The sequence below is a fragment of the Lepidochelys kempii genome, chromosome 24 (genome assembly GCF_965140265.1).
Source record: "Lepidochelys kempii isolate rLepKem1 chromosome 24, rLepKem1.hap2, whole genome shotgun sequence".
Classification (NCBI taxonomy): Eukaryota; Metazoa; Chordata; order Testudines; family Cheloniidae; genus Lepidochelys; species Lepidochelys kempii.
The window spans coordinates 15,296,179-15,311,891 of NC_133279.1; the positions used below are offsets into that span (position 1 = coordinate 15,296,179).

The 15,713-nt window shown below is 55.3% G+C and overlaps 1 protein-coding gene across 1 annotated transcript; it reads left to right on the plus strand.

Moving 5' to 3' along the window:
* The first annotated feature begins 216 nt into the window (after positions 1-216).
* CD22 (CD22 molecule) lies at positions 217-15,713 on the plus strand. Its single transcript, XM_073323036.1, has 13 exons — positions 217-536; positions 979-1,386; positions 3,075-3,365; positions 3,782-4,048; positions 5,637-5,900; positions 7,548-7,811; positions 9,387-9,650; positions 9,821-10,084; positions 10,254-10,353; positions 10,572-10,635; positions 11,142-11,281; positions 11,493-11,586; positions 13,320-15,713. The coding sequence occupies exons 1-13, from the start codon at positions 419-421 to the stop codon at positions 13,488-13,490; spliced, it is 2,709 nt and encodes a 902-aa protein (XP_073179137.1). The 5' UTR covers positions 217-418; the 3' UTR covers positions 13,491-15,713.

A 15,713-nucleotide genomic window follows, 5' to 3' on the forward strand; every position in this document is an offset into this window, starting at 1 on the left:
CTGGTCTGAGATCCCAGAGAGTGTGGGCGAGGATGTACCAAGACCTGCAATAACAGAACCCTGCCCAGCGGGGTGTGTTGCGGTTCCCCTGCATTTATCTGCCTCCCCTATGTAAATGTGACGCCCTTTGCACCGTGCCATGCGCGACAAACCCATCCGGCTGCTATTTCTTCTGCCTTTGGCAGGGGCGTGTGCGTTAGAGCAGGGGGACTGAGAGCCAGGACGCCTGGGTTCTCTCTCTAGCCCTGGAAGGGGAGAGGGGTCTAGTGGTTCGAGCAGATGGTGGTGAGGGTTGGCAGCCAGGATGCCTGGGTTCTATCCCCAGCTCTGGGAGCGGAGTGGGGTCTAGTGGTTAGAGCAGGTAGCGGGTTCCCTGCAGTCTCCCCTCTAGCTGGTCTCTCTCCACTCCGGGTGGTTGATGTTGCTCTGGGTCATCGCAGGCACCGACCAGCCCTTCGCTCTTTCCTCTGCTCCTCAGCGCCGCGGCTGCCCAGGGGTCACCATGAGACGCCTCGTCTGGCTGCTGTTCCTCCCGGGTAAGGCCCCTTCGCCTCGCCCTGAAGGTCCTGGTGCTTCAGATCCACAGAGCCCTGGGGGCAGGGGAGAAGGGAGGGGAGACCTGGCTGGAGGGGTCACAAGCTCAGAGGGAGGTTTTCCTCTGTGAGATTTACTCCCTTTGCATCAGACTGATGTGACCTAGTGATTGGCGGTGGGCGGTGGGCTGGGAATCAGGACTCCTGGGTTCTATCCCTGGCTCTGGGAGGGGAGTGGGGTCTAGTGGTTTGGAGCAGGGGGGCTGGGAATCAGGACTCTTGGGTTCTTCCCAGCGTGCCAATGGGGAAACTGAAGCACAGAGCCACACCATGAACTGAACAGTTAGCGCTGGGAATCAGACCCTGATCTGAACCCCAGTTTGGCACTGGAAGCACCCAGCCAGCCTGCCCCTCGCTGCCATTTCTGTCACTCTGCTGCTTCCAGGCTTCCTGTGTCAATGTGACCAGCAACCCGTCGAGGTTCCCGTGTCCCTGATCGCTTGGACGGGGGCCTGTCTATCCATCCCGTGCCACTATAAATCCTGCCTCCTGAACCCCAGAAGGCCAAACAACCCAACCATCAACTCCCTGACCTGGTACCTGAACCCTGTGTATCACTTTGAGAAGAAAAATTTCAGTGGCACCATCCTCTATAAACACAACGCCTCCATCAGCCCGGCCTTCGCAGGGCGTGTGAAGTTCCTGGGGAACCGGGAGAGAGATTGCAGCCTGCAGCTGTCTGACCTGCGGGCCAGCGAGAACGGCACATATGGGCTGAGACTGATCATCTCAAACCCCAGGAAGAAGCAAGAGGAGCAGAAGTGGATGGCTAAGATAGGTGTTAACGTGATGGGTAAGAGGGAAAGTCCTGGGCTTCCTTGTAGGAACAGACTGAAGACTCATAGCCCTCCCCCCAACCACTAGACCCCACTCCCCTCCCAGAGCTGGGGACAGAACCCAGGAGTCCTGGCTCCCGGCCCCCCCCCGAGACACTTGACCCCCCTCTGGTAGCAGCTGTTACTGGGGGCATCCAGGCCGGTTGTTCCTATTTTCTCCACCTCTGTCCCACCCATTTAATGAGGTAAAGACTCTTGCTAAAATCTGGGGCTACACCCAGCCTCGAGCTCCCTGTCTGCATGAAAACAGTACCGACCTCTGCCAGTCAAGCTAAGGGAGATGGGTCCGTACCTAGCGGAAGCAGTAGGTTGTTATCCTCCGTGCTGCTCAGCAGAGCCTCTATCAAAACAGAACAACGGTTTGGGTGGAAAATTTCAAAGTTGTTTCCATTTTATGGTGTTTTTCCACATTTCTCCTGAAATATTTTACCCACAAATTTTGAATTTCATTTTTCCACTTGTTTTTTATTCCCTTTTCACTCCAAGTGCAGCACAAGGAGGGATGTTGGGGGTTGGGTTCTGTTATTTCATGTTTTCCCTTTTCCCCTGGATGCCCCAGGGGACGTCGTTCCAGCTCTCTGTGCCTCAGTTTCCCCACCTGAAAATCAGGGAGAAAAATCCTTTGCCTATTTCCACTGTGGTCTCTTTGGGGCAGGGCCTGTCTCTCGCTGTGTCTGGCAGCATCCGGCAAACAGGGCCCTGATCTCACCTGGGGCAGGGACTCTACTATAATACACCTAATGCAGTAGGAAGAGAGCCTGAGACGTGAGCCCGTGTATCAGAGGCCTGGTATGGGGCAGGCCCTGCTCACAGAATGTGGCAAGAACAGGGCTGATCCTGCAGAAGTGCTGGGCACAGAGCACTCACGCAACCACAGCCCGATATTAAGTGGTACCAAGGAAGGTACAAAAACCTTCCCCCAGGATACCGGGAACACCACGACCCCTCCTAGCAGATAAGCTCAGGCTGACAGTATGGAACTTGTTTACAGCAGGGTATAAAGATGTGTCCAAGGCTTTGTCTACACTAAGCACCTTTCAATGACACAGCTGTGGCGTTACAGCCCTGCCACTCAAAGGTGAGCAGGGTAGCCCCTGTTTGTCGGCGGGAGAGAGCTCTCCCGCCAACAAAAAAATTCCACCCCCAACGAGCGGCAGCAGCTTTGTCGGTGGGATGCCACTCCTGCCCACAAAGCACTGTTCACGCCACCACTTTTTGTCGGTAAAACTTTGGTCGTTCGGGGCGTGTGAGTTTTTTAACACCCCTGAATGACAAAAGTTTTGCCGACAAAGTTCCAGGGTACGCACAGCCTCAGAGAGAGAATCTTTGGCCAGCTAAGGGGGCAGTGGAAAGTCCCACTATGGACTGAGCTGCATCCATTGTCATGGGCATCCATGTCTTAGTATCCTCGGAGAGTCTTCCAGGTGGTACTACCCTGCTTCGTGAACAATAAACCTGGCCTGGTGCCTTCGTCCCTTAACGGATCTTGTGGTCATTGGGCGGTTCGCTCGAGGTCTGCCGTGCCGGCTGTCTGCGCAGAGCTGGGGCAGCACACAGAGAGAACACACACGCAACCGAACATCTAATACCACCTAATAATAAAGTGTTCTCCTTAATAACTTTCCCCTTTGTCCCTCTGACACAGATTCGCCTCCAGCTCCTCAAATCCAACCACCCAGTGAGCTCAGGGAGTCAACCCTGGCCCATGTGGTTTGCTCCATAGATTATCACTGCCCCGACTACCCCATAACCCTGACGTGGATCGGTTTGGGGCATGGGACCCCTGAGTCCACCATGAGGATGGACAGCGGAAGGACCGAGAACACACTGACTTTCACACCCACCTGGCAGGACCATGGGACAAATTTAACCTGCCGGCTCAGCACCTCAGCTGGGACACCGAGCTCTGAGAGCAGCGTGGTGCTGACCGTGAAATGTGAGTGGGGGGATTTGAACTGGGCGCCCCGGGTCTGACAGCACCAGCCCCACCAGCAGCTCTGGCTCTGACCCATAAAGCACTGTAAGGGCTGCCGTTCCTGGGGGGCACCAGGGAGGTGGACTGGGGTCCAGGTGGGTGGAAGCAGATTGGTCAATGGGGCGGAAGCCGGCAGTATTTTCAAGGAAGAGTGGGGCCGTCCCACTGAGCAGGGATGGGCACGAGGGTCAGAGCCAGCGCCCCCTAGAGGGGAAAGGCCCAATGCCCCATTCCCCATCCCCCTGAGCCAGCCAGTCCCCTGCCCTCGATGGGAGCTGGCGCCCCCTAGAGAGGAAAGGCCAACTGCCCCATTCCCTGCCCCACATCTGGACAGTGTCCATATCTCAGCTGTTCACCCACGTGTTTGTTTGCTCCAGATGCCCCTAAGGGAGTCCAGTTGAACGTGACACCCGGACAGACCATCCGAGAGGGGGACAGACTCGTGCTGATGTGCATGACCAATGGCAGTAACCCCCCCATCTTCACGTACAAGTGGCATAAGGACACACAGTGCCTGCACCAGGGGCAGGAGCAGAAGTGGGAGTTTGAAGCCAAGGGGGACGAGCATTCCGGCTCCTATCTCTGTGAAGCTGTCAATGAAATAAGCCCGGTCCGATCCCCAGAGCTGAGGATAGACGTCCAGTGTGAGTATGGGGGCTGGGGCCAGATGGGAAGGCAGGGTCTGTGGAACTGCCCGAGACTAGATACCTCTGCTGAGCACAAGGGGAGAGACTAAGAGAGGGTGTTATTGTGCTTCCCTAGACACTTGTGATGTGGTCATCAGAAAGGGTGAAATAGGCAGGGCCTGTGGCATCGGGAAAGATGAGAACTAAAGTTAAAGGGGAATCTCCATTAGTTCTTAGCAGTACATGGCCTCTGACACACAGCATGGCAGTTCTGGTTCCAGCCAGCAGAGGGTAATGTGCCTAGTCTCACACACACAGAGGCAGATCTGACCTGTTCCTTCCAGCAGGGGAAGTGCTTACACGCGCAGAGCAGGAGTGCACACATACACACGCACTTGGGAGAAAAACACAAACAAATTGCAAACGTTAGAACAATTTATTTTATTGCACTCAGGGGAAAAAAGGAGAAAAACAGAAAATTTCTCATTTCAAAAATGTGACATTTTCCGCACCCCCAAATCGGGCCATTTTGAAGCAGAAGCAACTTGGCTGTTTCAAACATTTGAAAGTTTTTTCATCCCGTCACCTCTCGGGAGAGCCAGAGAGCGTCTTGCGCTTGAATGAACCCAGCGGGTCACACTTGGTCCATGGCATATGCAGAAAACAACGTGTGATGCAAGAGGAACATTTGCTTGTGGGGTGAAATGTCCTGGATTTTGCTAAAAAAACCCACGGCCCAAAACGCACTTTCCCTCCTCCCACCCCTACAACTTGTGGAGGTTTTTCCACAGGCAGATAATTCGCTTCACTGGACAATTGGTTTGGTTTTGTGGGGTGGAGGTGGGGGCGTGGCCCGTTGAAAATCCAAACATATTTTTAGGTTTTGGTTTCTGATAAAAATCCCCCAAATATATCCAGGCTTTAGAACTTTTCCTGAGACCGTGGGACGGGGTTCAGTCATCCGAGCGGTGCCTCCTCCTGGCTGTCCGGGGGATTAGCCCCCTCCTGGTGGTGTGTCACCTGTCATCGTTACCACCTGCAGACCTGCTAGACCTGTCTCTTTAATCTCAGTCTCTGCTGCTTGAGTTCCCTGGGCCACTTCCCCGTGGCCCCAGCATCTCCTTCGCCCTCGTCTCAGGGCCTCCCAGCAACCCCGTCCTCTCTCCTTGGGCACCCGGCAGCACCTGACTGCCTCTGTGTCTGCCCCTGAAGCTCCTTTTAGGTGAGCCCTCTGGGTCCTTGTTGGCTGCTCCGTTCAGCTGCTCTCTGATTGGCTGCTCCCTGCGTGTGGGGTGAACACCCCATCACAGACCAGAAAATTATTTTTTTCACAGGAAATGTCTGGGAATTTTTCATTGAAAACACAAACATTTCAGATGGAACCCTCCAAAACTTCCCGAGAGAAATAATGGCTATTTCCCCAAATCAGGGAGGGCTCTGCAGTGACCCTGCCTCTGTTTCCTCACCGTACCTCTAGAGAGAGGTATTCATTGGGGAACTAGTTCAGTTCATTCTCTGCCACTGGACTCCCAGAGTGACCTTGGTCAAGTCACTTAGGGTTTCCCACGGAATAGTCCATTTAAATCAGGGCCTTTTTATTCCCCAGATGCCCCAAAGGATGCTCGTGTTGAACTGCTTGTGGGATCTCCGATCCAGGAAGGGACCATGGTTGTGCTCAGCTGCTCCTGTAGGGCTCATCCATTCGTCAGCAGCTACACATGGTACAGAAATGGCCAGTACATCCCAGCACAAACCCAGCAGGAGCTGCGCTTCGACAAGATCCATGCTGACCAGTCCGGTTCCTACCACTGCAAGCCTCAGAACAGAGTCGGGATGTTGGAATCGCCAGCCATTACAGTCGACGTACAGTGTGAGTAGTCAGGGGACCAGCAGGGGGCGCTGCAACTACGTGGGGTATCCAGGATCTGCACTCCAGCTTGGTATGGCAGAGCCTGCATGAATCCCGGAGGGGCAGAAGCTGTAGCCTCCCCCTAGGACCTCCTTCCTCCCTCTGAGGAGGCATTGCTGTGAGAGCTGGGATCCCGGTATGTACCTCAGCATTCAGGGTATCTGTGCCCGGGTGGGGTGCTCTCCTCCTCCTGCTTCACAGAGCCCCCGATTGGGCACAGGGCCTCAGCGCAGCAGGGCTGAGAGTTAACACCCCTTTGGGATGGTTCCCCCCGTCTCAGAGCGATGGGCTCAGACTCTCTGCAGACCCAAGCAGTGTTGCTCTGCCAGTCGCACTTCGGGCAGCTCCCTCTGTGATGCGTTCCCCCTGGGGTGCCACTTGGAACTGGGTTACCACCGGCCTGGGGTCCCTTTATGCTGTGATAAGTTGCCAAGCTCTCCAAGCTTGCTCTTTCACCAGCCTACACACAGATAGGGACACACTGAGCTGCAGCTTCACACACAGATGCTGAGATCAGCTTTGCATGGGAAGGCTCAGTTAAGGCACCCCTCAGTTGCTAAGGCACGCACCCCCCTCTGGAGTGTAAACCCAAAATTATGCCATCTTGCGCTGCACAGGGAACTGTACAGCATAAGCTCATAAAAGTCACCCCCTCCCTCAATGTGGAGAGAGATATGCAACAGCTTTCTGCCCCCAGTTATAATTTCCACACACTGGTTTTAGACAAAACCAAAACAAGTTTGTTAACTACAAAAGATAGATTTTAAGTGATTATAAGTGATAGCAAACAGATCAAAGCAGATTACCTAGTAAATAAACAAAACCGCAAACTGAGCTTAATACACTAGATAAGTAGGATATGAATGAGCAAATTCTCACCCTGAGTGATAAGCAGGCTGGCAGATTCTTAAGGTACAAGCTGCCTTTGCTTTCCCAAGTTTTCATACACTGGCTAAAAATCCCTCTAGCCTGGGACCATCACTTCCCACAGTTCAGTCCTTGCCCCTCAGGTGTTTCCAGGTGTGTTGTAGGGAGAGTGAGGTACCATCATTTCCCCACTTTTATATCTTCTTCCAACTTGCTGGAAAGCTCTTTTGCTGTGACCTGGGTGAAACAGTTCCCATTGTGTAGCACTATCTCTCAGAGGTTTCTATTGCACACAGTTCCTGGGGTAATCCTTGTGCTTGTGTGCATCTCCTCAGCAAACCGTTAACATTGTTTGGCCTTTTTACTGTTGTACCTGAAAGGCTGCTTGTGGGTGTGTTCAACCTCAGAACATGTTTCAGTAACACACACAGAGCCAAACTTTGTAACTTCACCTACGACGGTAGCACACGCAATCCAACGAGATATTAATGTCGAGCAGATCAAGACTTTTAGCATGATACCTCACAAGGAATACTTTGTACAAAACATATCCTAATTACATGACAGTAGTGACTATTGGGATGCCAGGTTGTCACACTCTCCTCTCCCAGCAAGGAGCTCAGCTCTCTGCAGACTCAGGCAGGTGTCAGCTACACTCGGGCAGCTCCCTCCTTTTTATTTCCTGCCTATAACCCTCCCTCCTGAACACTGAGACACACCCTGATCTCGATTCTTTTCCAGACGCCCCCAAGGAGGTACGAATCACCCTTGAAAACCCCCTGTACGTCCGGGAAGGCAACACAGTGACGCTGAACTGCTCCGTGGGCAGCAGTAACCCCCCAGTGACCAAGTATACGTGGTACAAGGATAACAGCCAGTATCAGGACACTGAAGAGAGCATCCTGACCTTCCCTGCTACAAAAGAGCGGTCTGGTAGCTACAGCTGTGCAGCTCAGAACGCGATCAGCTATGGACGGTCTCTGCCTGTCTCCGTGGATGTGCAGTGTAAGTAATCGCTTCCTGGCTTCCCAGTCACTTTCCTCTTGGAATTTTCCACTGCAAAATTTTAATGAAAAAAAAATCATTTTGTTCCTCTGGCTCGATATTTTTATTCCATTGGTGCTTTTCGAAGAGCAAAAAAATTCAGTTTTCTCCCCTTAGAAAAAACGGTCTTTGTCTCTCATTATTTAGCCTTTAACATTTTGTTCATGCTTTTCTAATGAGAAAAGTGACTTAACTCCCCCCCGCCGCTTCTAGTTTCTAACCGAGGAGTAGGGGTGAAAAGCAATACAAATTGTGCTTTGGTTGTATTGTGTAGCCTTTTCTCATTATTATTATTAAAAAGTCTTTTTCACATTTTCCAATGGGAAAGTGACTTTTTAAAAACATTTCTGCTTGATTCTCCATTGGAAAAGTGAGAAAAAATGTTTGACAAGCAGTGTGTTTCTCTCACCACCCAGCCTTTACAAAAGCAGAAAAACAGGTTTTCATGCTTTTTCATGGCTTTTCCCATTTTACTGTCACTGAAAAGTGCTCAAAGAAGTTTTTAAAAGTGTTATTTATGTTCATGATTTAGCCTTTTATTTAAAAAAAAATATCTTTTTCATGGCTTAACTCACTTTATTTTTCACTGGAACAATATCAGTTTTTAAAAGTGTAATTTTGTCTCACTATATAGTGGGTTTTATTAAAAAAACAAACCCTTTTCATACTTTCCAGTGGAGAAAAGTGACTTTTTGGACTTTGTTCCACTGAAAAAATAGGGGGAAAAGTGTTTTTTAATGTTTAGAAATGACCAGAAAGTGTTTCCTCCATAATTTCTCCCTCTCTTTTACCCCTTCTCAGCTTTGTCAAAATGTTACATTGAGAATATCTTTTTCCAATCAATTTTTTGTTGTCAGAAATGACTGTTGTTCCCTGTGAGACCAATCTTTTGGGGGGTGAACCCCCAGTTTTCTGGCGAAAATAGATCTGCTGAAAAAAACCTCAGGCCGGTCTGGTTGTCATCTCAGGGGCTTTGGGGGGACCCCTGAATCTAAGTTGGGCTAGACACGCCTGGGTCACGGAGGGGAGACCGCTGCGGGAAGCAGAGTGCCAGAAGGAGCCCAGCTGGATTGGACTCTCGTCCCGTCGGCCTTAGGGTCACACAGTGCGTGGATATGAGACCTTCCTGGGTGATGGAGACAGAGAACTGAAGGAGCAGAGCTCTGGAATTTTGTCCCACCTGTAAAGATAAGCAGGGAGAGGCTGGTCAAGAAGCCGTGTGATCTCTGGGTCACTAGGCTCCTGTTCTACCTCTGAAGCTCAGCAGGATCAGATGGGGCTAGTGGCTGGAAGGGAACCCAGGAGGGAAAAAACCTGCCTTCTATTGAACTAGAGTAACCAGAGGAGCGGTATGGGAGGCTGTAATGGTCTGGCCTTTAAAATCTAGGTAGTGTCAGACCCCAGCCGTGGTCAATGGGCCAGATCCCAGCCGGGGTCAATGGGCTGTTGCTCCATTGGGGTCAATGGGCCAGATCCCAGCTGGGGTCAATGGGCCGGCTGCCTGGGGCTCTCAGGGTGCTGCGTGTCCCTCTGTAGATGCCCCCAAGCATGTTTCCGTGGTGCGGCAGCCATTGGGGATCATTGAGGAGGGCAAGGACGTGACCCTGGAGTGCTACGTGGGCAGCGCCAACCCCTCCGACCTGCACTACACCTGGTACAAGGACAAGAAGCGGCAGGGCGAGAAGTCTACCAGGCTGAAGCTGGTGGCCGTGGTGTCGGCTGATTCGGGCCAGTACCACTGTGAGGCTCGGAATGACTTGGGCACCACCCCTGCCGAGCCCATCCCGCTGGATGTCTGGTGTAAGTAACGAACCCCCAGAACTGGGGAGAGAATCCAGGAATCCTGGCTCTGAGACCGCCCCCCTGCTCTAACTACTAGACCACACTCCCCTCCTAGAGCTGGGGCGAGAACCCAGGAGTCCTGGCTCCCAGCCCTCCACTCTAACCACTGGCACTGGCTTTCTCCCCAGATGGCCCCCGGGATGTACAGCTGTCCGTGACTCCGCAGGGGCAGATTGTGGAGGGGATGCAGGTGATACTGCGGTGCTGGGCCGACGCCCGCCCACCCATCCTGGGCTACGACTGGTACCGGGATGGCCAACTGCAGGAGCGCCAGAGCCAGGCCGTGCTGATCATCCTGGCTGTGAAGGTCAGGGCGTCCGGTCACTACCACTGTCGGGCCAGAAACCAGATCTCCCACGGGGACTCCTCGTCCATCCCCCTCATCGTCTACTGTAAGGGCCTTGCGTGCCGGTGCCCCTCAATCCCAACCCGCAGCCCCCGCTAGCCCAGCCCTGGGATCGCCCCACCCCCAGCTCTGCTGGTGCCCCTCAATCCTGAGCAGCTCTAACCATTGGCCCCCACTCCTGTGCCCCCCACTCCTTGCTCTGTGTTGTTTTGCAGCCAGCTCGATGACTATAGCCAAGAACTCAGCTCTAGGGGTCGGCGTGGTGGTAATGTTTATCGTCCTGCTGGTGGTGCTGGTCTTGGCCCTCAGGCGATGGTAAGCAGAAACCTCTCCTCACCCCCAACCTGGCCATCCCCAATCCCCAGGGATCAGCACCCATGGACCCCGGGTAGCCTGACCTCTGTGACAGGCCCGGGCAGCCAGGGAACTCCCCCACAACCCGCCCTAACCACTAGACCCCACTTCCCTCCCAGAGCCAGAGGGTAGAACCCAGGAGTCCTGGATCTTTACCTTGCTCCACGTTGTCATTTCAGGAGGAAGCGGCGTCTTCCCGAGCTGGTCGTGGAGCCCTTGGGCAGGCAAAGGAGATCGTTCTTTGTGAGATATTTTTGACAGGGGGCGCTGGGCCGCAGGGGGCGGGGCGGGGGCTCTCCCCTGGCAGGCAGGGCTGGCCCCGGTGCCCCAGGGCGGTGCTAGGGGGCTCTGTGCTGCAGGGCATTGCCCAATAGCAATCAGAGTTGAATTTCTAGTCCTGAGCCCTTGGGGTCATTAAAGATTCCTGAGACCATTCCCTAAACTTCAGGACATCAAACCCAGTGCGTGGGAGAGACCCCATGTGGGAAATCCTGTTCTGCCTCCACCAATCCCTCTCAGAAGTTACAAGAAAAAAGAGGATTTTTCTTCACTTCCCATCCTAAACTTGTGGCATCACCATGTGGCTTAGCTGCCCTGCCCCAGAGGTGGCTGCATCTCAGGGCTGGCCAAGCCATCCCCATGTGGTGTTATGTGCAGCTGTTCCCCAGATGCCCTACCCCAGAGGTGGCTGCATCTCAGTTCTGGGCGAGCCATCCCCGTACACTCAATGAATGTTTTGTCTCTCTCAGCCTAGAAGACGGGAACCTTTGAAAACCCAGCGGCCCGCCAGCTCAGTGGGGTGCCTGAATGGAATTTCCATAGATGCCATCAATTATGCTACACTCCAGTTCCCACCCAGCCACCCCCAGGGGCCGACCGCCCCTGCCAGGTACAAAGGAAAGGAACTGGGGGAGTGGAAATGAGTTCCCCTGCCCCCAGTATGGAGCCCTGGCTCCTCCCAGAGACGAGGAGAGAACCCAGGCGTCCTGGCTCCTCCCAGAGCTGGGGAGAGAACCCAGAAGTCCTGGCTCCTCCCAGAGCCAGGGAGGGAACCCAGGAGTCCTGACTGCTTCTCATCAGAGCTGTGGATTTCCTCCCAGGGTGCCAGGAAACTCGAGACAGCGAGTGAAGCCAGGGGGCCCAGATGAAACTGTTATTTACAGTGTGGTGAAGAAACCCAACCTGCTGCCCAAGGTACCAACCTGGGGTCACCCTGGGTCCCACAGAGCCCTGTCACTTCAGAGCCTGTGTCCCCCAGGCCCTTTAATTGTGATGCTTAGGCAATGCCCGTCTGTCTCTGAGTGAGGGGCACTGGCAGGGCTAGCAGGGGCTGTGGGTCATGAGTGAGGGGCACCGGCAAGGTGAGGGAAGAGTCCAGGGCTGGGATCGCAGGGACTGTGGGTTGGGAGTGAGGGGCACCGGCAGGGCTGGGGAGGAGCCCAGGGCTGGGATCGCAGGGGTTATGGGACTGTATCATACTAGATGTACAAGTTGGAGGACTGGGCCAGAAGAAATCTGATGAGGTTCAACGGGGACAAGTGCAGAGTCCTGCACTTAGGACGGAAGAATCCCATGCACCGCTACAGACTAGGGGCCGAATGGCTAGGCAGCAGTTCTGCGGAAAAGGACCTAGGGGTGACAGTGGACGAGAAGCTGGATATGAGTCAGCAGTGTGCCCTTGTTGCCAAGAAGGCCAATGGCATTTTGGGATGTATAAGTAGGGGCATAGCGAGCAGATCGAGGGACGTGATCGTCCCCCTCTATTCGACATTGGTGAGGCCTCATCTGGAGTACTGTGTCCAGTTTTAGGCCCCACACTACAAGAAGGATGTGGAAAAATTGGAGAGAGTCCAGCGGAGGGCAATGAAAATGATGAGGGGACTGGAACACATGAGTTATGAGGAGAGGCTGAGGGAACTGGGATTGTTTAGTCTGCGGAAGAGAAGAATGAGGGGGGATTTGATAGCTGCTTTCAACTACCTGAGAGGTGGTTCCAGAGAGGATGGTTCTAGACTATTCTCAGTGGTGGAAGAGGACAGGACAAGGAGTAATGGTCTCAAGTTGCAGTGGGGGAGGTCGAGGTTGGATATTAGGAAACACTATTTCACTAGGAGGGTGGTGAAGCACTGGAATGTGTTACCTAGGGAGGTGGTGGAATCTCCTTCCTTCGAGGTTTTTAAGGCCAGGCTTGACACAGCCCTGGCTGGGATGATTTAGTTGGGGATTGGTCCTGCTTTGAGCAGGGGGTTGGACTAGATGACCTCCTGAGGTCCCTTCCAACCCTGATCTTCTCTGAGTCTACGGTTCTATGGTGCGGCTAAGACACTGAGGCATAGCAGGCTGGGCAGGTTGTTTTTCTGCCTCTAGTTCCCCTTTCCATGCCTCTCACATGACTTAAAATAAACTTTTTCTCTTGAAATAAGATCAAGACAATTGTCAAGATAAGATAAAAATACACTGCCCTTCCCCCGAGCAGCTACAATCTAAACCAACCATGAACACCCCCGGGAGCCTGCAACTGTGCCTATTACGCCTTGATGCATCTTCATTTAACATCAGACCTCCTCTGGCAGGGCATGGGGTGGAGGGGGTGGGGGTGAAGGGCAGGGCTGGGCTAGCAGGGGGCTGTGGGTCGGGAGTGAGGGGCACTGGCTGAGCTGGGTGTGGGGAGAGCCCGGGGCCAGGCTAGCAGGGGGCTATGGGTCGGGAGTGAGGGGCACTGGCTGAGCTGGGTGTGGGGAGAGCCCGGGGCCGGGCTAGCAGGGGGCTGTGGGTCGGGAGTGAGGGGCACTGGCTGAGCTGGGTGTGGGGAGAGCCCGGGGCCGGGCTAGCAGGGGGCTGCGGGCTGGGAGCTGGGGGTCCCTGCAGGCAGTGCTGGGGGCTGGCATCTGTAGCTGTCCCTGTCTGACCCCCGCCTGCCTCCCCAGGGCGAAGCGAAGGGCGACTATGAGAATGTGGGGACCCGGCCGGAGGAGGAGGAGGAGCTGAACTACTGCACCCTGGTGCTGCCGCGCCCCCGGGCCCCACACGGCCACTGGGAGTCCGAGTCGGACTCAGAGTCAGAGGAGAGTGTCCAATACGCGGCCCTGAAGCACTGAGCCTTCCCCGGATGGGGCCAGCTCCCCACTGGCCATGGAGTCCGGCCGTGGACCCACGGAGCCTGGCCACAGACCCATGGAGCCCAGCTACGGATCCATAGAGCCCGGCCACAGACCCACGGAGCCCGGCCACGGACCCACAGAGCCTGGCCACTGACCCATGGAGCCCAGCCATGGACCCATGGACCCACAGAGCCTGGCCACAGACCCACAGAGCCCGGCCACGGACTCACGGAGCTCGGCCACGGACTCACGGAGCCTGGCCATGGACCCATGGAGCCCAGCCATGGAGCCACGAAGCCGGGCTATGGACCCACAGGGCTGCACCAGGGACTCATGGAACCCAGCCACGGACCCACCGGATGGAGCCTGGCCCCAACCACTCTGGACTCTCAGCGCCAGTTGAGCTCTGGACGCTGGGCCCCATCTAGAGACCCAGACCCTGGGCGAGGGGGCAGAGTCAGTGGCTCTAGCGCTGGATCCGGACAGGGGAGCAGAGCGGGGGTGGGGCGGGCAGGGTCCGTGCACCTAGAGATAAACACACGAGATGTGATGCGGGGCCAAGGGATGGGGTGTGCCAGCCAGCAGGGGGCAGCAGGGACACACACACACACACACAGAGCAAGGGATGGGGTGTGCCAGCCAGCAGGGGGCAGCAGGGACACACACACACACACACACACACACACACACACACACACACACACACAGAGCAAGGGATGGGGTGTGCCAGCCAGCAGGGGGCAGCAGGGACACACACAAACACACACACAGAGCAAGGGATGGGGTGTGCCAGCCAGCAGGGGGCAGCAGGGACACACAAACACACACACAGAGCAAGGGATGGGGTGTGCCAGCCAGCAGGGGGCAGCAGGGACACACACACACACACACACACACACACACACACACACAGAGCAAGGGATGGGGTGTGCCAGCCAGCAGGGGGCAGCAGGGACACACACAAACACACACACAGAGCAAGGGATGGGGTGTGCCAGCCAGCAGGGGGCAGCAGGGACACACACACACACACACACACACACACACACACACAGAGCAAGGGATGGGGTGTGCCAGCCAGCAGGGGGCAGCAGGGACACACACAAACACACACACAGAGCAAGGGATGGGGTGTGCCAGCCAGCAGGGGGCAGCAGGGACACACAAACACACACACAGAGCAAGGGATGGGGTGTGCCAGCCAGCAGGGGGCAGCAGGGACACACACACACACACACACACACACACACACACACACACAGAGCAAGGGATGGGGTGTGCCAGCCAGCAGGGGGCAGCAGGGACACACACAAACACACACACAGAGCAAGGGATGGGGTGTGCCAGCCAGCAGGGGGCAGCAGGGACACACACACACACACAGAGCAAGGGATGGGGTGTGCCAGCCAGCAGGGGGCAGCAGGGGGACACACACACACTTCCCCTACTGGCTGTAGGACACACCTGTCTGCAGCAGGGGGCGCTTTCCCTGTTTACCCCACCCCCACCCCCAGCTATCCCCATGACTCCCCAGGTGCTGCCCCCTGAGGTTTAGCTCCCCCAGCACAGCGACCCCCCCGAGGCCCACAGGCTGTGGGTGATTTCCCTACCAGCTGAGCCTGGTTTGACCAAGTCCCACTCCCCTACCCCCCCACACCACAGGTGATAGGGGACCCCTGGGGCAGGGGACCCCACAACTATCGCTCAAGAGCCAGATCAACCTGCTGAAGCTTTTCTAGTGCGCTATAGGATGGAGCGGGGGGCTGGGAGCCAGGACTCCTGGGTTCCAGCCCCAGCTCTGGGAGGGGAGTGGGATCTAATGGGGGGAGGAGTTGCAATGCTCACTGAAATGTTTCTAGTTTAACAGCCTCGCAGCGAGGCTGCGCGGGGACGGCTCATCCGGTGCTGGGATGCCAGCTCTGGGGTGGGGCAGCCAGGGGACAGCCGCATGCAGTCACTCAGAGCTTTCCTTTCTGATTAGCGAGTGCCTTCCCCCGCCCGCAGCTGGGCTAGCATGCGCCTGGCACGAGGAATCAGGGATGTAATTGGCATCTCTTCCCGCCGTAAGCTCAGCAATAAAAGTACTTTACAGGCTATTAACTGCAGCAGGAACTGGTCAAATAGCTTGTTCTGTAAACAGCTCTCTGCTCGAAAGCACCAGAGCGTTCGGCCCCCGCTGCCCTGGGCACAGCTGCCACTGCAGGAAAAGAAATAAATTGA

What these genes read in the sequence shown, in the direction of transcription:
- CD22 (XM_073323036.1), top strand. Translation starts at nt 419, where the DNA reads ATGTTGCTCTGGGTCATCGCAGGCACCGACCAGCCCTTCGCTCTTTCC. An exon ending in GTCTTGGCCCTCAGGCGATG is followed by an intron (nt 10,354 to 10,571) that starts GTAAGCAGAAAC and finishes TTGTCATTTCAG; the next exon opens with GAGGAAGCGGCGTCTTCCCG. An exon ending in GGGCCGACCGCCCCTGCCAG is followed by an intron (nt 11,282 to 11,492) that starts GTACAAAGGAAA and finishes ATTTCCTCCCAG; the next exon opens with GGTGCCAGGAAACTCGAGAC.